We start from the raw sequence: 21,693 nt of genomic DNA, 5'->3' as shown, positions 1-21,693 counted from the left end.
AATTGTACATGTACTTAACCTCTGTTCCTTTGGTTTCTCAACTATAAAATAGGATAAGAACAATAGTGTTGGGGAGATGACATGTGTAAACAGAAAGAAAGCATTTTTAGAGCACTTCGGTAGTGTGTGCCACACTCTCTCCTAACAGAAAAGTGCGGCAAGATGTTTATTGCAACATTGCTCAGAATATCAAAACATTAGAAACAATCTAATCACGCATCAATAAATTAAATACATTATGGTCCACTCACTACTCAAAATAGAGGGAGAAGTTTAGGTGCTGATGGAAAATATTTCTTTCTTTTTTTTGGAGACGGAGTTTCTCTCTTGTTGCCCAGGCTGGAGTGCAACGGCACAATCTCGGCTCATTGCAACCTCCGTCTCCAGGGTTCAAGTGATTCTCCTGCCTCAGGCTCCCCAGTAGCTGGGATTACAGGCACCCAGCACCACACCTGGCTAATTTTTGTATTTTTTAGTAGAGATGGGGTTTCGCCATGTTGGCCAGGCTGGTCTCAAACTCCTGACCTCAGGTGATCCGCCCACCTCGGCCTCCCAAAGTGCTGGGATTACAGGTGGGAGCCATAGTGCCCAGCCATGAAGATATTTCTATAATTATATAATATATATATTTCTATAATATATATTTATATATAATATTATATATATATATATATATATTTTTTTTTTTTTTTTAAAAACAGGGTTTCCCTCTGTTGCCCAGGCTGGAGCGCAGTGGTGTGATCACAGCTCACTGCAGCCTTGGCCTCTCAGGCTCAAGCGATCCTCCCACCTCAGCTTCCCAAGTAGCTGGGACTCCAGGCACATGCCACCATGCCTGGCTAATTTTTTTTATTTTTTGTAGAGATGGGGTCTCACTATATTGCCTAGGCTTGTCTTCAACTCCTGGGCTCAAGTGATCATCCCACCTCAGCCTCCCAAAGTGCTGGGATTGCAGGTGTGAGCCACCATTCCTGGCCTATATCTTTATAGATGAGTTACAAAAATGTATGTATAATATGATATTATTTAGTAAAACAAAACATAGCATATGTCTACATATGTGCATGGGGGAAAATTTGGAGGAACCACATCAAACATATATTAGTAATTATTGATTGGAAATGGGCTTGGAGAATGGGGGTTTTATTTTATTCAGTTTAGTAATGTTTAGAATTTTTTGGTACAAGTTTTGTGCATGTATATTACCAGTTAAAAAACCAAATATAATGCTAAATAAATGTTTTCATTTGTAATATAAATTAAAACTTTAAATTCCGTCAAATAAATTTAACAAAAAATGTGCAAGACCTATATGAAATTCTTTCTAAAACTTTGGGAAAATCTTAAAATTTGCATAAATGAAGAGACACATCCTGTTCTCAAATGAGAAGACCGTATTGTATAGATTTTAATACTCCCCTTTTAAATGTATAGTTTGAAATATAATTACAATAAAAGCCTCAACGATATGTTTAGGAGGGGCAGGGAGAAGATAAGGACTGAATTATAAAGCTATAATTAAAAACTACATTGAATTTCATTTAAAAGAATAAATACTTTGGGAGGCCGAGGTGGATGGATCACGAGGTCAGGAGATCGAGACCATTGTGGCTAACACAGTGAAATCCCGTCTCTACTAAAAAAATACAAAAAATTAGCCGGGCATGGTGGTGGGCACCTGTAGTCCCAGCTACTCTGGAGGCTGAGGCAGGAGAATGGCATGAACCCGGGAGGCGGAGCTTGCAGGGAGCCGAGATCGCTCCACTGCACTCCAGCCTGGGCGACAGAGTGAGACTCTGTCTCAAAAAAAAAAAAAAAAAAAAAAAGAAGAAATGTATGAGAAGAGGGGGGGGAAATAATTTTTAAAGAAAAGTAATAAGAAATAAGAGGATACTTGTCCTAACATAATGCATAAGAATTGGAGCAAATAACTATTTGGGAAAAATGAAAAGTAATCTGCCTCATACTATATGCAAAAGTAAATTCCCAATTGATTAAAATATTAAGAGTTAAAAAATAAACCATAAAATTCAAAGGGAAAAAAGTGAGTATTATATAATCCTAGAGTGAATATCATATGCCAAAGGCAAATAATATTTTTCAATATTTATAGTCATTAAGAAAATGCAATAAAAACCATAATGAGATACTACTTCACTCCCACTAGAATGGCTAGAATTTTTTAAAATGAAAAAATAGTGTTAGTGAGGATTTAGAGAAATTGGAACCCTCATATACTGATGGTAGGAAAGTAGAATGGTACAGTCACTTTGTTTATTTATTTATTTTATTTTTTGAGACAGAGTCTCGCTCTGTTGCCCAGGCTGGAGTGCAGTGGCATGATCTCAGCTACCTGCAACCTCCACCTCCCAGGTTCAAGCAATTCTCCTGCCTCAGCCTCCTGAGTAACTGGTACTACAAGTGCCTGCCACCACAGCCAGCTAATTTTTGTTGTTGTTGTTGTTAGTAGAGACAGGTTTTCACCATGTTGCCCAGGCTGGTCTTGAACTCTGGACTCAAGCAATCGGACTCAAGCAATCGGCCCACCTCAGCCTCCCAAAGTGCTGGGATTACAGACATGAGCCACCACGCCCAGCAGTACATCCACTTTGGAAAACAGTCTGGTAGTTTCTCAAAAAGTTAAACATGAGTTACCATTTGGCCCAGCTATTCCACTCCTAGGTATACACCTAAAAGAAATAAAAATATATGTCCATACAAAAAACTTGCACACAGATATGTATAGCAGCATTACACAGAATAGCCAAAAGGTGTAAACAACCCAAATGTCCACTAACTGATGAACGGTTAAACAAAATGTGATATTCCACACAACAGAACATTATTCAGCCATGAAAAGGAATTAGGTGCTGATACATGCTACAACATGGATGATCCTGAAAACATTACGCTAAATGAAAGAAGCCAGTCACAAAAGTCCAAATATTATATAATTCCCTTTATATGAAATGTCCAATATAAGCAAATCTACAGAGATGAAAAGTATGAACTAGTGGTCACTTAGGGTTGGAGGAGATGGGGGAATTAATGGATGATAGCTAAGTAGTATGATTTCTTTTTGAGATAATGAAAATGTTCTAAAATTGATTGTGGTGATGGTTACACAAGTGTGTGAATACACTAAAAATTACTGAATTGTGTACTTTAAATGGGTGAATTATTTAATTCAAATGATATTTGAATTAAATCTCAATAAAACTACCCTAAAACAAATGATAGATATGACTAATAAGTCAGAAACATCTGTAGTTTAAAGAAATAATAAAAATAAAAGGCTAACATACAAATAACCTTATTACATAAAGAGCTCTTTGTGAATTAATAATTAAACTATAAAAATCCCAATAGAAAAATGAGCAAAAGACTTGAACAGGCTATTCCCAAAAGAGGCAACACAAGTGACTAGAAGGCATATAAATAAATATTCAACATCTCTAATAATGAAAAACAGAACCTATTAAAAAATGTAACAATATACCATGTTGGTAATGACGAGGAGGATTAAACATTTTCTTATCCAGACTTTCTCGGTTTACTTGATTTGATTGAGGAGTTTCCTGGCAAGCAAGATTTTCAATGCTAAAAAGGGAAAATCCCAGGCAAAGTAGGATGAGCTGGTCAATTCAGATGAGATTAGAAATCAGTACAACCATTCTGCAGGGTAATTTGGCAATAGGATCAAAAATCCATTTTATAAATATATAACCTTTGACCCAGAAACTCTACTAACAGGCATTTATTCTAACAAAACATTCATTCATTCAACAAATATTTGTTTACTTAGTTCCTTTTTGAGATGAAGTTTCACTCTGTTGCCCAGGCTGGAATGCAGTGGCACAATCTCAGCTCACTGCAACCTCCATGTCCCAAGTTCAAGCGATTCTCCCAACTCAGCCTCCCCAGTAGCTAAGACTACAGGCATGAGCCACCATGCCTGGCTAATTTTTGGTAGAGACAGGGTTTCACCATGTTGGCTAGGCTGGTCTCGAACTCCTGACCTCGGCGATCCACCCACCTTGGCCTCCCAAAGTGGTGGGATTACAGGCATAAGCCACCACGCCCAACAAATATTTATTTAGAGTCAAATGTGTACTAGGTGTTGAACTGGATGCTGGAGATGCCAAGATACAACTAAGAGGATTTTTTTTTTCATTCAGAGACAGGGTCTCACTGCTGGAGTGCAGTGGTGCAATCATAGCTCACTGTAACCTCAAACTCAGGCTCAAGCCATCCTCCCATCTCAGCCTCCTGTATAAGGATTTTTATCTGAAGTTTTTGTAACAAAGAAAAATTGCAAGCAACCTGAATGATAAACAACTGAAGATTACTTAAATAAAGCACGTTTCACCTACACAATGAAATACTCCACAGGCACTGAAAATGATGTTGTAGAAGAATATTTATTGAAATGGAAACATGGATACACTACGCTGTTAAATGGGGGACAAAAAGCAGGTTAGAAAAATTGCACCAGTAACCCCAATTTGCAAATAAGATATATGTGTGTATAAACGAATGCCTGACAGGACACATTCCAAAATGTTAACAGTGGTTTATCTCTGGGTGCTGGGATTAAGGATGAACTTCATTTTCTTCTCCTGGTTCATCTGTATTAAATGTTTTCTTCATAATAAACATCAATCACATGGATTACTTTTGCAACAACACAACAAAAAAAAAGTCAACTGCATTAAAACAAACAAACAAACAAAGAAAAAAAACACCTTCCCATGCCTCATGAGTAGAGGCCCCAAGGAAGGGGGTTATAGAAAGTCAGATACATGTTCACTGTTTGGTTTTGCAACAAGAGCTGCTATTAAGTACCTACTGCATGCCAGGCATTACAACAGATCCCCTTTGATCTTCACAAGACCCCAGTGAAATCAGCGTTCTTGTCTCATTTTACAGATGCTCTGTGAGCCACCAGTAATCCCATGGCTAGTGAGAGAGGAAGAGCTAGGATTTGAACCCTGGCCTGTCTGTCTCTAAACCTGCAGGAGGCTGCTACTACCTCAGCTGCCTCTGCTTGTTCCTGGGGAGGGGCAGGGAAAGGTCCTGAGCCACCGAGGCCTCTGTCCTGCAGGCCAGATCAAGGCTGGCCCTTGTTCTCCCTCCCTGCAGACAGTCCAAAGAAAGGAGGACAAGTCAGCAAGGGAGGGGACACCAGCAAGAGGAGGTGTGGCACTGGACAGCCATCTGGCTGAGGTCAGGGCTCAGGGTGGGCCAGCTGGGGACTCCTGGCCTGCTGGGCGACTCTCAGGAAGCCTGACCACATCCGGTCCCAGGAGCTCCCAGGCTCTGTGCACCCAAAGGCAGTGAGAGCAAACCTTAGCACAAGGCCTGCAGCCACTGTGCTGAAACAGCCAGGGAGAAACAGCCTGCCAACTGGGCCCTTCTTCCTGGGCTTGCTTGACACCAGCCAGTGCTTTCTGCTCTCCAGGCCTCCAGGGCCTCCTTGCCTGTATGAGGAGGGGGCGTGAGGGCTGATGGCTCCAGGACTCTCCCAGATGGAATTATGTGACTCCATGGGACTTCCTCACATCGGGCCTGGCAGGAAGAGGAAGGGGGTGAGGCCTCCCCACCCAGCTCCCGAAGGATCCCCCTCCTCTTCCCCTCAGCTCCGTTCCCACTGCTATTTTTAGAACAGACCGCAGGGAGTGTCTCCACCAGTCCAGCCATGCTCCTAGCTGCAGGTAAAACACAGCAGCCCCATTCATTCTGCTCCAGCAAGCACATGCCAGGAATTTACAGACAAGCCAGAGGACTAGACAACCTCTCCCCACGCCATTAGCTGAGCTGCTTTCTCAATATTTCCATTACAGCCCAACATGGTAACGTATATTTCCCAAGGCCAACACAGTGAGTTGCTGAGTGAGACAACTCTAAGACCATCTGTGACCCCTCTCCCGCCCCCAGCCCAGCAGAATCTTCAGAAGTCACCGACTACATGCCCTTGGCCAAGTTTTTGCCTCTTTCACTTGGTTTCTACAACCTAGCTTGTTCAGCAATTGATCTCAGTGGGGAAAGGGGGAGGCTTTCCAGCTCCACATTCAAAGTTTCTATGGTTCTACCAATATTCTAGTCACTCATAAAATAAATACTATATTCCCAAAGTCCACCTGAGTATTGATTACAGGCCTCTGAATGCATTTTCCCACTCAAAAGTATATTATAAGTGGTGGTCCGCTTCCTAGGCCAGCCTACTTAACCCTTAATAGTCTTCCATCAAGTAGAAACAGTAGAAAACCATATTGCAATAATAGACTTCAACCAAAACAGAAACACACTAACACTTAGGACAATTTTTTTGAATTTATCTTGGGTAGTGTTATCCCAGCAAAAGTGGATAGGTACTAAAGGTGATGAAAAAGCCAATGGCAACTTATGGGGAAGAGTCTGAAGGAGACTTCTGACCACACCAGAAATGAAAGGACTGCGAACCAGTGACCACAAATTCCACATGGAAATTAGCCTGATGCCTTGGACTGGGAGTTGGAAAGGTTAAAGAATGTACTTGCATACACATTAGGTTGGTGCCAAAGTAACTGCGGTTCTCGACATTACTTTCAATGGAAAACACCACAGTTACTTTTGCACCAACCTATATATAGGTGAAGTTGAAACAAAAGAGTTCAATGTGTATACTCAGCCACCTTCCGAAAGGGGAAGGGAGGGAAGGGGAAGATATTGGGTTGGAGAGCCCGTCTTGTGCTGGCCTCCAATGGGGGAGGCTGGAAGAAGCACCTCTAGGGGAGAGGAAGCAGTAATGTGCTCATAATTTGGGTGTCTGTGATGAGGACCCCTTTCTGTCTAAATATACCTATGTGTGATGAGTACATTGATGAATATTCACCAGGAACAACATTTGCATAGGGCCATACACATACACTCTGTTTCAATGTGAAAACTAAAATGCCTGTTCCCTTTCTTCTTTTTGCCTGGTATTAGAATACCGAGGCTTTGCAGTCTGCCCATTCTCCCCTCTGAAATCCCTCATGGAACTGTTTCCATGGAACACCTATGTGTCTCAAGACAGTGACTATGATGAAGAACCTAGCCAGTTCTCCCCCTAGACCTGGATCTCCACCTTTTCTGAGGGGAGTAGCTACTTTATCCTCATCTTTATTGTTATATTCTGGAATCAGATGACTCCTGGAGACCATCTGAATTCAACTCCCTCATTTTTCTTGGTAAAGGAACAGAAGATCAGAGATGTGAAGCAATTTGCTCAAGGTCACACAGTGAATACCAGCAAAATCAGGACTCAAGGCAAGATTTTCAGAATCGCTCGCTGGTTTTCTCTGCGAGCAAGGGGCTCGGTGAGAGGTGAGCCCCGCAACCTACAGCAGCAGCTCCAACTGGGCTGCCTTTCCCTCTGGGAATTCCCCAGTGTCAGCATGGGAACACAGTGGTATCCATGACCCTGAAGTAAACCTGGTCAGATCTTCATAAGCCAAGTGCAGATCCATGTCTGGTCTCCATAAAGCTGAGGTGCAACAGAAAAAGCTCTGAATCCAAAGAATCAGGAGACCTGAGCTCTAGTCCTGGCTCTGACACTAACTTTTCCCATGACCCTGGCCAGGTCACTTCTCTTTTTGCACATGTTTCCTCGTCTAAATTCTAGAATATAGGAGAGTTGAACTGGACAGCCTAATTCAATCCTACAACCTCTACTGAGCACCTACTACGGACTGGACAACAATAGAATCAAAGACAAATAAAATATAACATCCACTTGCTCCCAAGAAGCTCACAGTCATCCAAATGCTAAGGATGAATTGTGCTAAGGGGGAAAAAGTACTCTGGGAACCACGAAGGGGGAAGTCAGGACTCCTGATGCATGCCTGAGAAAGGTGTTCTCAGAGGAGCCACTAAGCCTTGAAGGTTGAGGATTGCATCCGGCAGGGACAGCCAAGGAAGGCAGTCAACGTCAGGCAGATCAAACACCCTAACTGTGAATGTGCACAGTGAGTTTAGAGAAGGGGAAATAGTATGGTGTGGCTGGGCTCCGGGTGCAAAGCAGGAGTGTAGTGCTACCAAGGAGAGCCTGGAAAGCCAAGCTTTATTCTGAAGACAGTGGCCTCCCACAATGGTCTTTAAGCAGGAGTGTGACAGTCCAGTCTCCCTGGCCCTCCCAGCTTGGATGGTCTGCAGTTACAGGAAAGCCATATAGCAAAATAATCAAAAGCAGATGCCCTGGAGCTGGGCCGTCCAAGTTTCAATCCTAGCTACCCACTAGCTGTGTGACCTTGGGCACGTTTCTTAACTTCTCTGAGACTCAGCATCTTCATATCTAAATTGGGCATAATGAGAGTAAATGTGTAACAGGGATAACACACCTTGTAAGTCTGCATGAGGATTAGATGAGACAGGGTAGGTAAAAAGCTTGACCCTGTGCCTGGCTCATCTTGTAAGTGTCCACCAGGTTACCTTATGTTATCATTCTACCTTTAAAACCAAGGATCTGGGAACAGTTTGGAGGATGGATGGCCCTATTCAGAGAAAGTCTTCAAGGAAGAGAAGGCGAAGACAGGATAGAGGGTAAGGTTGCACTGTCTTCTTCAGGGGCTAAAAAAACAATAGCAAGACGGCTGAGACCAAGAGCAAGACAGCGAAGAAGGCAGTCCGTCCACTGATAGGACAGCAGCAAGGAATGGGGAGGAGAGCTAGAGGCTGCCTGGAAACAGCTTTTCAGGGAGAAGAGTCTGCATCTCTTGGGGGAGATGGCTGAAATCAGATCCATTTGATTCCCCTTTATTCAGGGCTGAGATTCTAAATCAGTCAATTAGCAAAATCTGGGCACAAAACCTGGCAAGTTCAGCATGGGCAGGCCCTCTCCGTGCCCTCAGCTGGTCTCAGGTCAAAGGCCTCCTTCCAGTACTTACGCTGGGCACAAGCCAGCCTGAGCCTGAAGCTATACCTCTCTGCCTTTGGCCAATATTCCATCACCGCCAGGCACTTCATGACTCTGTCTGCTGATCCTTTTGATGCCAAATTCAAAAGGGGAAGGGGTGTAACCTAACCATTCCAGAGCTCCCTGAGAACCTGTCTTAAGGAGCTCAATCTGATCTCTCATTTTAGGCTTTTTTTCAAATCTTGTGGGAAGCTATTGATCTTTTCAGCCTGTGCCACCCTCAGGAAAATGCATTCTGGAAGTTTATTCTCCACTGGGTGGAAAATAAGGCATCTTATTTTATTTATCCTAAAAGCATTCCCTCTACAGCTTGATGGGCCACAGCTTCTGACATGCCGGATATCCCTCTCTTGACCCTTCCTGGAGATTATTGATTTCTCTTACTTCTATTCCTAAAAGGCAAATCTTTTTATCAGAAATGAGCAATAGATTAGGTTCAAAGGCCTTGGCTTGAGGGCAAGCTTGGCCCTTACCAGCTGTGTGACCTAGGATAAAACATTTAACTTCTCAGAGCCTTGGTCGCTTTCATCCATAAAACAAGGCTGCTGGGAGGCTGGGGGGAGATCATGCCTGGGGATCCCAGTTGCCATCACCAAAGTTTAGGCTCTCACTGTGGGACTTTCGCTGTGGGGAGCCCTTCCACATTGCAAAATTGCCTGCGTTTTCACTTTGCAAAACCCTCTTGGTGCCTTGGTGACATGTGTGACAAATGAGGACTTTGGTAATAGAATTTATGGGGAAAAACAAAGAATAAAAATATAAGACATATATAAATAAATGTCATTATTTCCAAAAGGTCTGCAATGTCCCAACTCCCAAATGGCCAAAAGACCCAGGCCAGCAGAGATCCAGGCCTGATGGCTTACAGGATAGATGAAGAGTTTTAAAAGAACCAGAGCCTGAGACATTAAAAAAAAAAAAAAAAAAAAAAACCATGAAAATGGGATCAGAGGGTCGGGGATGTGTGGGGAACTAAAAGAATCACTTTGTATTCAAGTTGTACAGATGGTCTTTCCAACAATAAATGGTTGTGCTCCCATCCTCCCAGCTCCTGGGCCTGAGACACCAAACCAAGACAATTGGCCCATCAGGAAAGAGGCCATTGTGTGCTTCTTAGCGTGATTTATGTAGCAGGGAGGGGCTCAGCAATGCTTCCCGTGATTATAGCTCTCAAGTGCAATTTCGATAGCTTGTTCATCATCCTGGACAGCTAGGATGGACTGGGATGCTGGACAGCAGTGGCCATCAGGTCATGTTTCACCTTCTCGAGCCTGTGGAGCCAAATTAATTGTTCCATCGATTTGAGAGGCAGAGCAGCAATGGTGCTGTGGCTCACCACAGTCACTGCCCAGGGCCCACCAGGAACTGATGTCCACTTCCCTAACAGCCGGACCTGGGACCCTGATGTGAGCATCTGCTCAACTCAGCAGCTTGTCAGGGCAGGCAGGGTGAAAAGTCCTGTCCCCAGGGCTGTGTGCTGCATTCAGATTGTCCATTTCTTTGTGGCCAGAGCTCCTGTCCTCTGCAACTGTCTGGTAGACAGAGGTAGGTCACCAGGTCCAGGAGAGACGAGCTTGCTGCCTTCCCAGACAGGCGAGTCTCCTGTGCCTCACATTCCCCTTAATGTCATTTTGTAAGGGAATCAAATGAAATCAAAGTGCAGCTTGCTGTCTGTGCAGACCCAGCCACTCAGCCTCTCACAAATCCCCGCCACGGGCTGAGCCCTGGTGGACAGAGATGCTGTGTATCACTGGTCCCAGTTCAGGCAGCGTCTGCTCCCCGGCTGGGTGGGGGGCATTGGTCTGGTCACAGGCAGATCCAGCCCATCCCCTGTTAGACTGTTGAGTCAATATGTCTGACCTTTCCTAGGTTGAGAGGAGGATAAGTGGGAAGTAAGGGGTGTATTCTCTTGTAGGCCACTATTTTTGGGGTTCAAGTGGCCATAGCAGCTGAGCAAGCTCACAGGGGCACAAGAACCTTTCTCTAAAGATGCTGAGGTCTTACACAACACAAACAATGTCCAAGGTCAGGGAGCCTCTCTGGCCTGAGCCAGCCCTCAGCCTCTCTGACCCTCTTTTCCTCTGCAAGTGTCTCTAATCCTCTTGATACCCTTTTGCTCATGAGCCGTGTCCCTCAGACCTGCAGCCTTGGGCTTCCCTCCCTCTAGGTCTGGCAGTTAGATAAGAGTATGAGAGCTGCCCAACCCTGGGCTCCAGCTGGAGGTGCAGCAGGCAGTGAGTGGGCTGGGCTCAAACCGCTGTCCCCTTGGTTGGTCTTCCTTCAGCCCTGTGGCAGCACAGTCTCCACTAGAGCTGCTAGGCCACCCCCAGCCCAGTCCCTGGCCCTTGGAAGCCCCATGGAAAGCAAGCCAAGTCAGTTTCCAGGGCACTGTATGGCAGCTTCCTATTACAATGCTCAGCATGGGACGGAAAGACAGCACAGCAGCCCCTGCTAAGGCCTGAGCAGCAGTGAACTCTCCCACCTGGGCCAGGCTGAGCACTCACTGCTCCCAACTTCCAGGAACACTCCTAGAACTCAGCACTGCCCCCAACATCCCCCCTGAGGCCTGGCCAAAAGGTGGCTCTGTGAGGAAGGTCCTAATCCTCACTCACATCCACTGAGAGAGGGGCCACTGAGGAGGAGGGTAGGCAGGGGGATGGGGCAGGGAGTCATCTCTTCTCCAGAGCCTGGCATTCAGGCACCCACCTCCCCAGCCACCATCCAGGACAAGCCACCAGGACAGTCCTCACCTGGAGAACTGAACGAGCCCCCTAACTGATCTCACACCCACTTGGGCCCCTCCTATGTGTAAACAGATCTTGTAAAAACATGCCTGCAACTCCCTTCCTCAAAAGCCTTCGATGGCTCCCCAGTGTATCTAGAATGAAATCAACAAGACATCAACCACCAAACCCTGCACAGTCTGGCCCTCACCCACTGTGTCTTGCCCCTCACTAAGCTCCAGCCACACTGGCCTGCTCCCCATTCCTCCAGCCCGCTGAGCTCCTTCCCATCTCCGGGACTCTTCACGTGCTATTCCATCCACCGGGAACACTCTTCCCCAAGTCCGGGACTGGCTCCTTCCTCTCCAGCCCACAAGTCTCGGTTTAAAAGTTATGTCCTTCCCCATCCCCACCCCCACACACAGCACTCTAAGTACAATTCCCTCTTAAAGAAATCTGTGTTTTTTCTTTCATAGATGATCACAGCTTGCCATCACGTGTGTGCATGTGTGTGTGTTGGTGTTGACTTATTTAACGCTCACTCCCAGCTAGACTGAAATCTTGATGAGAGCGAGACCATATCTGACTTTTTCTCCACAGTATCCCCAGCTCCTAGCACAGAGCCTGGCATAAAGTAGATGCACCCAAAATATCCATCGAATGAATGAGCTAATGTGTACAGGTGGAAAATGAGTGGATGGGCGGAGATGTCCTCTGGCAGCGGCAGATCATGGCAATGTTCTTCATCAGGGTGACCTCTCCCAACCTCTCCTGCTGCCCCCAAGGCAGGTCCGGGAGCCACCACTGGAAGCCCAGATGTGGAATGTCCTCCTCCTCCTCCTCCTCCTCCTGGGAAGGAAGAAGCCTCTGAGTCCTCTCCTCTTGGGGCTTTCTGCTGCCAGTCTCCGCATGCCCACAAGGCCTCTCACACACCACTGTGGTCCTTCTGTTGACATCCACATGCACCCTTGGGACCACTCCCTTCAGATGACCCTAGACCCACCATCTTGGTCCTCTGTTTCAGGTCCAGTTGAGGTGAGGTTACTGTGTGGTAGGGGATGCCCAAGAAAGGGTTAAGTTGCCAGAAGCAGAGTCCTGCCCTTGGGTTTGCTCAGCCAATCAGAGTCTGTCCTGGTGAGGTAAAGCTTCTATCCTGGGTGGCATTGGTTGAGTTGACCGGCCCCATCTCCTGCTGGAGAGAGCCGAAAGGGTGGAGTTTCTGTGGAACCAGACAGAACTGGAATTAGCTCACTGTCTACTCAGGCCGGGCTGCCTGACTGCAGGACCTGCCTCTGCTCCTTTCTAAGGCACTCACACACCCTGGCATCTCCAGGGCTGTCTCTAGTGGCCCCAGTAGAGATGACAAGGTGGCACGCACCTCACCGTCACATCTGGGAGAAGTCTTAGAGCCAGAGCAGACAAGGAGGCCTCAGTTTCCCTGCCTGAGCCCCTGGAATATGGCAGGTGTCTACCAGGAAGTGACATGGAGCAGTTGTCATATGTGCTCCGAGCACCAGCAGCAGCTTCAATGAACAAGGCCCCCGATGAATCTTCCCATATGGACAGCACTTTAAAACCATGACAGTGAGAATCATAGAGGCTAGTTCAGACCTTGTCTTGCACGCCACTTTGCAAATCACATCCTGAGTTCAATCCTCACAAGAAGCCTCTTAATCCATCCGCTTTACTGATGCAAAAACTGAGTCTCAGAGAGGCTAAGTGGCTCACCTGAGGTCACATTGCTTACTGTGTTATTTTGAATTATCTGTCATGTCTGTCTCCGCCTCCAGACTGTGATCTCCTGAGGAAAGGGGGTGACGGATTGCTCTGTGCGTCCCTCCCCGTGGAGCACAGGACCTGCCCTGAGAATGGGGCCAGGCCCCACTGCACTGTGTCTGCCCTTCTCATCCTAAGGGCTCGGTTTCCATGCTTCTCAGAAGGCTTCCTGGAGCCCAGCCCAGCACCAGGCACATGAAGGGTACTGAGCAGGAGGCTCACGGCACGGATGATGCTTGGATAGCCAGGACCCCACTGGATCCTTCTTAGGACCCGCAAGCATGGCTTTCATGCTTAGATCACCACTCCAGTGCCCTCCTCATCTCTCTCCTATTAGGAGAATTCCATAGGGACAGGGACCAGGTCTCATTCATCTCTGTGACCCCAAAGGATCTAAACCAGTATCTGGCACTGAGAAGGCATTTATTATGTATACTTGCTTGAATAATCAAAAGAATATATAACTGCCTCTCGCCTCTAGCTTAGAACCTGAATGGCCACAGGTGGGCCCAGCTCTGAGTTATTCTAGATTAGAAGCCTCGCAGCAGTCCCCATGCAGGGAGTTTAGTACAAGGATTCCCAGGCAGAAGAAAGGTAGGCACCCTCCAGCTACAGATAATGAAGCAACAGAGGGGCAGAGCTCTGAAGAGGAAGGAGCGGGTGATGAACAGGAGTAGGAAGTTGAGACAAGAGAGAAAGTATTCATTTATTTCTACAAAAAATGGAGACTAGATGGCCCCCGGCCCTCAGCTTTCAAGAAAATCACAAAGCTTGGAGAGATAGAAAGAGCCATGGGCCCAGTGCCCAGATGGGACTACTGAGGCCACAGCAGCCAGCGGCTGCTGAAGGTCCCACAGCAAGGGAGTGACCTCCCAACTGTTCTTTAAGTCCATCTTCCCCTGACTCCCTCCACCTTCCCAACAAGCATATATTTCATCTTCAAGGTAAATTGCACTTATTGCGTTTTGTGCATTTGGGAAGAGCTTTACATTCCTTAAGATATTTAAAGAATCCCCCACATCTGGGTGTCAGCAGACATTGTTGAAAGGAGCATGAGAGTTTGGGGAGTTGCCTTACAAACCCCCTTTTCCCAGAGAGGCATTTGGGTGGGGCAGGGGTGGGGTGGGGGGTCTAGGCAGTGTTTTCCTTTGTTCAGCAGAAGGTGGAGCATCCGCAGAAAGAACACAGGAAAGGCATTCAAAGGTGTGCTACTCTTGAGATCACGAGTTCGAGACCAGCCTGGCCAACATGGTGAAACCCCATCTCTACTAAAAATACAAAAATTAGCCAGGTATGGTGGCATGTGCCTGTGGTACCAGCTACTCGGGAGGCTGAGCCATGAGAATCGCTTGAACCCAGCAGGCAGAGGCTGCAGTGAGCTGAGATCGCACCACTGCACCCCAGCCTGGGTGACAGAGCGACACTCCGTCTCAGAGCAGATCGGTCCAGCAGGACCCTTATACCTGAAGAGCAAGCAGCCAGCCTCCAAGCTCTGTTTGGCCCTTCTTCTTCTGCCCTGGAGACGGAGACCTTAGTGGCCAGCCCTTGGTAAAGAGGTTCCTGGTCACCCCGAGGCTGCCAGGAACTGACGGAACTGAGCGCAAGTAGACAATGCTGTGGACCAGCTGGAAAGCCAGGTGGGCCCTGTCAGTGAGGTTGCTAAAGCATTGCTAGAACTACCTAGGGCTGGAGAGAATCGTATGTACTGGAATTCCTCTCAGGAAGCATTCCGTAAGCGTCTAGAATGAGTAAGTTGCTAAGACTCTTTGCATGTGCATGGTGGCAGTAGGGATGGGGAAGGTTGAGCAGTGAGACCTCTAGGGCCAGCCTGACAAAAGACAGTTACATCATGGCCTTCTTAGGAGGGTGGCCCAAGTGGGGTGTGCCAGTGTGGCTCCAGGCCCAGTTCTTAGGCCCGGGAGGTAATTCTGAGGCTGTCCCAGCACTCGGGCCCCCTCCTTCATCCTTCTCCTGTCCAGCACACAGCTTCTCCATGGAACACGTGTTTGAAGAGTTTGGGTTTGAAGAGGTGTCCAAACTGCTCTGCCCAGGATTCCCATACATTCTAGTGTGGCCCTGAAGCCAGGCCTCAAACCCTGGGGCCCTTCCAGGGTCAGCCAGCCAAGCCCAAAGCCCTACAGGGACCACAACCTGCCTCAGAAACAGCCTGCCTTCAGTCACCCTCTGTCCTCCCAAACCTGAAGATGAAGAGATTCTTCAAGGTATTGAGAAGGCTGCTGCTAACACACTCCAGAGTCAGCAAACTCTGATGGTGAGGCACAAAGAGCTCTTTCCCCCAGAAAAGGAGGCACAAGCCCAAAGGAAAAAAAACTGGGGGCATAGGTTCAGCCATTCGACGTCCCAGGGGCCACCCCAATGAAGAGGAAGTGGCCTGGATTCTGACTGTGACCAACCCAGGATCAGTGGGGCAGGGCAGCCTATAGGCATGGGGACAGGTCTCTGCTCAGTAGAAGAACCTGACAGTGGCAACCAGCCAGTGTTGCAACAAACCACCTGGGGCTGGGCAGGGGGCAATGCATTCCCCACAGCTATGGTTGAGCGAGTGCCTACTGCATACCAGGCACTGTGCTATAGCCCGTATATGCACCCTCTCATTTCATTCTCACAACAACCCTTTGAGGGAAGGACTATTGTCCCAGGTTACTGATGGGGACATCAAAGCACAGAGCAGCAAAGTGACTTGCCCAAGTTCCCACTGCCAGTTGGTGGTAGAGGGTGGCTCAGAAGTCCGTGCTCTTCCTACTGTCTTCCCTCATCCAGTTATTCCTGCCACTAACTAGTGTAAAACAAGAGGATGTTCACAGCTAACATGATGTAACTCTCAGATCCTCACTCCTTTCGGGAATAGCTGGGGAGCTGCTGTCCACCACTGGCCCTCAGAAGAGGCTGCCAACTGCCTCTTCCCCACCTCCTGCCTCAGCAGGCCTGCCCCCCACTGCCCCCTGCGTAGGCCTGCTGCCCATGGCATAGGGGACTGAGTGCACCAGGGAGAAGCAAAAAGGCCAGCAAGTTACAGGCTTCAGCTTTCTTTCATCTCTCCTCTTCGCCCAGATCCAGCAGAGCAACCACCTCAGCAACTTTTGCAGCCAACCAGACCCAATTCCCACATGGCCAGCACTTTTAGCAAAAGAAGGGACCTGAATGACTCACAAATGGGGTAATATAACTGTACGTTGTGGCTGGCATCGGAGTGTCAAAGGGGAAGGCTGTGTGGTCCAGCTCCTATCCCATCCCCTCTCCCCAGGCACTGGATGGGCTGAGCAGTGCCTGGCCCAGAACAGCCTCCCCTGGGAGTCTCTAATCTTCCCTGGTGCTCCTGCCAGCCAGTCCCCAGCCCCCAGCAGTCCACACTCGGCTCTACTTGGCTCTGGCCCACATGGAACTATACAGCATACAACAGCTTCTGCCGCAAACATCCCCTCTATTGCATCCGCCTGGGGCCAATGTTAAACACCAGTGTGCTGCCCCCGGGCACAGGCTACCCAATGGCAGAGGTGAACGCATGCCAGGCAGCATCAGGGAGGCCAGCCCAAATTAAACCTTGCCATAGGCAAACCGAAGAACAGAGTGCAGAACTGATGGGCCACGCTTAATTTGGCTCTGTCGCTCTACACGAGCACTGTCAGACCCACTCAGCAGACCCAATGACATGCCAAGGGGGAGAGACATTCGGGCACAGGCCCCCACTTGCCAAGAGCTCATTGCCCAGAGCCAAGTTGGAAGCTCAGGCTGGCCCCCAGCTCAAGGCAGAGGCTCAAGGGTCCAGGCTGGCTGAGGGGAAACGAGGCAGCCAGGCCATAGCCACTGTCAAGGCCCTTACCTTGCTGTCCGGGGGCGACGCGGCCAGCTGTTGCTGCTTGGCGATGTTCTCTGACAGGCACCAGCACACTCTCTTCTTCTGCTCCTGCGAGTGCGCTTCCAAAGTGAATAAGCACTCTGCCTTCTGACGTCAGGGAAAAATAGAGAAACGGACGGTCAGGGCTGCTCCTTGGTTCAGGGGGCTCCCAGGCCCAAGCCCATCCCTGGGCTCCAGAGGGTGAGGCTGCAGCCGGGAGGGGAGTGTCCACCAAAAGCCGCAAATGCACACTAATCCCCAGTGACATTGAGGCAGCCAGAGGCGCAGGGAAGTGGGTTCAAGGGCCAGCTGGCGAGCTGTGGGCCCACAGGTTGGGGGAGGGGAGGAAGGCAGTGGCTCCCAACACAGCAGAGGCCTGTGGAGAGCAGGACAGAGCCGATGAGGTCACCCCCAGGGGCAGGCAGCACAAAGCAGCAGCTGGGGCAGCACGTGGGGAGCCCAGAGGGCCAGGGCCTCAGGCTGATTCTCTGTGGAGCCAGGAACCCTCCCCACCTCCCCCGGCTCACAGAACCCATCTCCCTCACAGCACTCTTCTCTGATCCCAAGGCCAAGGCTGAACGGGTGGTTGGACGGGCATACCAACAGACCCCAAACAGCAACTCAGGGTCCTTTGGAAAGTCTTTGACGGGCAGAGTCATGTGGCCCTCTGTAGCCCCACTGCCCAGCACATGATCTCAGTCTACTGTGACTGTTCAGCTCAGTCGAGGGCAGCAACATCCCAGGCACTGCTGACATTTAGGTCCCACTTCGCTATTTAATCTTGTTAAGTACTACAGTCTCCTCTCCCCAACTAAACTATAAACCCCTTCTAGAAAGGCCTTTTTCATCTAGGCCTCATATAGTGCTTAGCAAGCAATGGCCTTGGTAAGCTCTGGTTGCCAGGAGGGACTTCTGGGATAAGGTCAAATCCAGGTCAGCTTTGGCACAAGCACCAGGGAGTTTCGGGGACCCAGAGAGCCACCCCTAAAGCAGAGTGTGCTAGGGGCAGGGTAGGGATGGTGGTACATGCCCAGGGTTGCCACCCACAACCGGGTACTCTCATCAGGGGATTACAAGCTTTGTCTGCCTCCACTAGAATTTGATTATAACCCCAAAGGGCTGCGATTAGATGAACTCAGCCAGGGAGCTAAGAGCATCAGCTGATCCCTTGGAACAGAAAAAAAAAGACAGTGTTTCTACCCAGCCCTTTCTTATTTTGCAGTTGGACAGGCCTGGTTTGAATCCCAGCTGTGCCACTTCCCAGCTGTCAACCTCAGGAAAGTACCAAGCTGCCTGTGAAATGGGGATATAATGGCATCACCTGGCTTTCAGACCTACTAGGAGGGAAAGCAAGGAGGACAACAATCAGGCCTCAACAAACAGTCACTAGTATTACTATTCAGTAATTCATTTTTTTAATAACTATTTATTGACTGGGCGCAGTGGCTCATGCCTATAATCCCAGCACTTTGGGAGGCCGAGGTGGGCAGATCATGAGGTCAGGTGTTCGAGAACAGCCTGGCCAACATGCTGAAACCCCATCTCTACTAAAAATACAAAAATTAGCCAGCATGGTGGCACGCGCCTGTAATCCCAGCTACTCAGGAGGCTGAGGCAGGAGAATCACTTGAACCTGGCAGGCAGAAGTTGCAGTGAGCCAGGATCGCACCACTGTACCCCAGCCTGGGTGACAAAGTCAGACTCAGCCTGGGTAACAAGGCCAGACTCAGCCTGGGTGACAGAGCAAGACTCAGCCTCGAAAAAAAAATAAAATAAAATAACTATTTATTGAGCATCTGCTCTGTGTCAGGGACAGTCCTAGGCATTGGAAATAAAGAGGTAAATGAGACAGATTAAGCCCATGCTCTCAGGTTAGGGGCAAAGACAATAATATTTGTTATTTATACAAATAAACAATTAAAGAAATAATATACAGCCCTCCCTATCCATGGTTTGTACATCCATTGAGTCCACCAACAGAGGATGGAAAATATTTGAAAAAATATTTTAGGCTGGTCCCAGTGGCTCCCATCTGTAAACCAGCATTTTGGGAGGCCAAGGCAGGAGGATCATTTGTGCCAAGGAGTTCCAGACAAGCCTGGGAAACACAGTGAGACCCAGTCTCTATAAAAAGTTAAAAAAAAAAAAAATTAATTGGGTGTGGTGGTGTGCGCTTGTAGTCCCAGCTACTTGGGAGGATAAGGTGGGAGGATTGCTGAAGCCCAGGAGCTTGAGGCTACAGTGAGCAATGATTGTGCCACTGCACTCCAGCCTGGGTGACAGGGCAGACCTTGTCTAAAAAAAAAAAAAAAAATCTCATCTGTACTACGTATGTACAGATTTCTTTTCCTGCCATTATTCCCTAAACAATAAAGTTTAACAACTATTTATATAGAATTTACATTGTATTAGGTATTACAAGTAATCTAAAGATGATTTAAAGTACATGGAAGGATGTGTATAGGTTATATGTAAATACTACCCCATTTTGTATCAAGGACTTCAGCATCTTTGGACTTTGGTATCTGTGGGGTCCTGGAACAAATCCCTGGTGGATACCAAGGGACAACTGTAATTACAACTTGTGAAAATGTCACCAAGGTCATAAAGGGAGAGGTCGTACTTGAGGTGATCAGAAAAGGCCTCTTAGAAAGGGCAACACACAAGCTAAGGCATGAACGGTAAGAAGGGGCCAGCAAAAACAATGTTTGGGAGAAGCTGTTCCAGAAACAGCGAATGCAGGCCTTGAGCTGGGGTGGACTATCGCATCAGCTGATAATATCTAGGGACTTCTTCTACCCTGCATCCAACCCAACCCTCAGGAATGCCACCCTTCAGAGTGGGGGCACATCTCATGCTGAGTGCCAGCCATTCCTCTCAGGCCCAAAAGTGCTCAGAAGTTGATCTTCCTAAAAGCATCCGGGGAAAGAGGAAAGAAAGCCCTGGCTGCTGGTTTCAGGGAACTGGGTGGTGTGCTGAGGCACTCCTGGAGCTTCCACTTAACAACAGCTTCCCTCCGCTGCCCAGAACCCTCTAGCCCATGGCAGGGGAAGGATATGGCCAGCCAAAGACCCCAAGATTTCCCAGGGAGAAGCTGGGTGAGGCAGATGCTGACCAGAAGGCCCTCTGCTCCCTGTCTCCAGTGTTCCCATGTAAAGGTGGGGGGTGAGGCAGGAACTGTGGTCCCTTCCAGCTTGGAAAGGCCATCACTCCATGAAGCTGGCCCTGGCCCGAGCCTCCAAGCCCTGCTTCTACCCAGCTGGGTGGGCTTTAGCAGATTCCTTAATCTCCCTGAGCCTCCATGTCCTCTTCTCTTTCTGTTCTGAAGCAGGAATTCTGCCTTACTAATAATTCCTTTTGTCTGATTATCAATTTCAAAAAGAACTTTCCAGCTGGGCACGGTGGCTCATGCCTGAAATCCCAGCACTCTGAAAGGCCGAGGCAGGCGGATCACCTGAGGTCAGAAGTTTGAGACCATCTTGGCCAATACAACGAAACCCCGTCTCTACTAAAAATACAAAAATTAGCTAGGCATGGTGGTGTGCACCTGTAATCCCGGCTACTTGGGAGGCTGGGGCAGGAGAATCACTTGAACCCAGGAGGCGGATGTTGCAGTGAGCTGAGATCGCACCACTGCACTCCAGCCTGCATAACAGAGTGAGACTCTGTCTCAAAAAAAAAAAAAAAGAACTTTCCCACCCATGATCTCATGCTGATCTTGGCAATGCACTGAAGAGGCAGGAAGGGCATGGATTGTTGTCCCCATTTTATGGAAGGGAATGGCCAAGGTTCAGAGCAGCTAAGGACCTCCCTGAGTCTCATCGCCAACGAGAAGCAGAGCTCCAGCTCAAAGCCTTGGAGAACCACATGCTGGGATCTCATCTCCAACACCTGGGGAGGTCTCATCACCTGGTCAGGCTGTCACACCTGTGGCTGGCAGGAATGCTCCCCCTTGCAGACTGGACCAAGAGGCGACCAGAATGCAAAGCCTCCAGGAGAAATTCTGTAGGTAGCTGGGTCTCAGAGCAGCTGCAGAGTTCACTGGCAGCTTTTCGTATAACTGTCCACTGCTCTAAGCTCCAGGATGGTGTCCCCCTCCCTACAAAAGTATGAAAGAGCTCCCCCAATCCTGGGAGGGCCTCTCACAGTGAGAGAGCCACCTACCCTCAATACTGAGGCAGCCCCCTCAAATCTCATGCCCTGCACAGTGCTAAGCCCCTTACCAGTGATACCTTGACATTTCTTCCAACAACATTGCAAAGTAACAGCCATGATTACGCCCGTTTTGCTGACACCACAAGAATCACCCTCCGCTGCCCTGCTCCATGGGAATCTCCTTTGGAAAGCCATTATTTCTTCACCTGAGATGGTGACTGTATTGCCTGTCTCAACAGCAGAGTGTA

At 48.2% G+C, this 21,693-nt stretch overlaps 1 protein-coding gene across 5 annotated transcripts in view; it reads right to left on the bottom strand.

The window, feature by feature from the left end:
* The window catches only part of RGS3 (regulator of G protein signaling 3), a 136,747-nt gene that overhangs the window by 43,758 nt on the left and 71,296 nt on the right, over window positions 1-21,693 (bottom strand). For 3 of the 5 annotated variants that reach the window (XM_054500929.1, XM_054500930.1, XM_054500931.1), the window contains one exon: window positions 17,276-17,398. In XM_054500929.1, the coding sequence (XP_054356904.1) occupies window positions 17,276-17,398 (123 nt within the window). Of the gene's footprint in view, window positions 1-9,650; window positions 12,878-17,275; window positions 17,399-21,693 lie in introns of those variants that run through there. The other 2 variants (XM_054500932.2, XM_054500938.2) reach the window with 1 other exon arrangement.

The sequence above is a fragment of the Pongo pygmaeus genome, chromosome 13 (genome assembly GCF_028885625.2).
Source record: "Pongo pygmaeus isolate AG05252 chromosome 13, NHGRI_mPonPyg2-v2.0_pri, whole genome shotgun sequence".
NCBI classification, from domain to species: Eukaryota; Metazoa; Chordata; class Mammalia; order Primates; family Hominidae; genus Pongo; species Pongo pygmaeus.
This window is presented reverse-complemented; position numbering and strand designations above follow the sequence as displayed.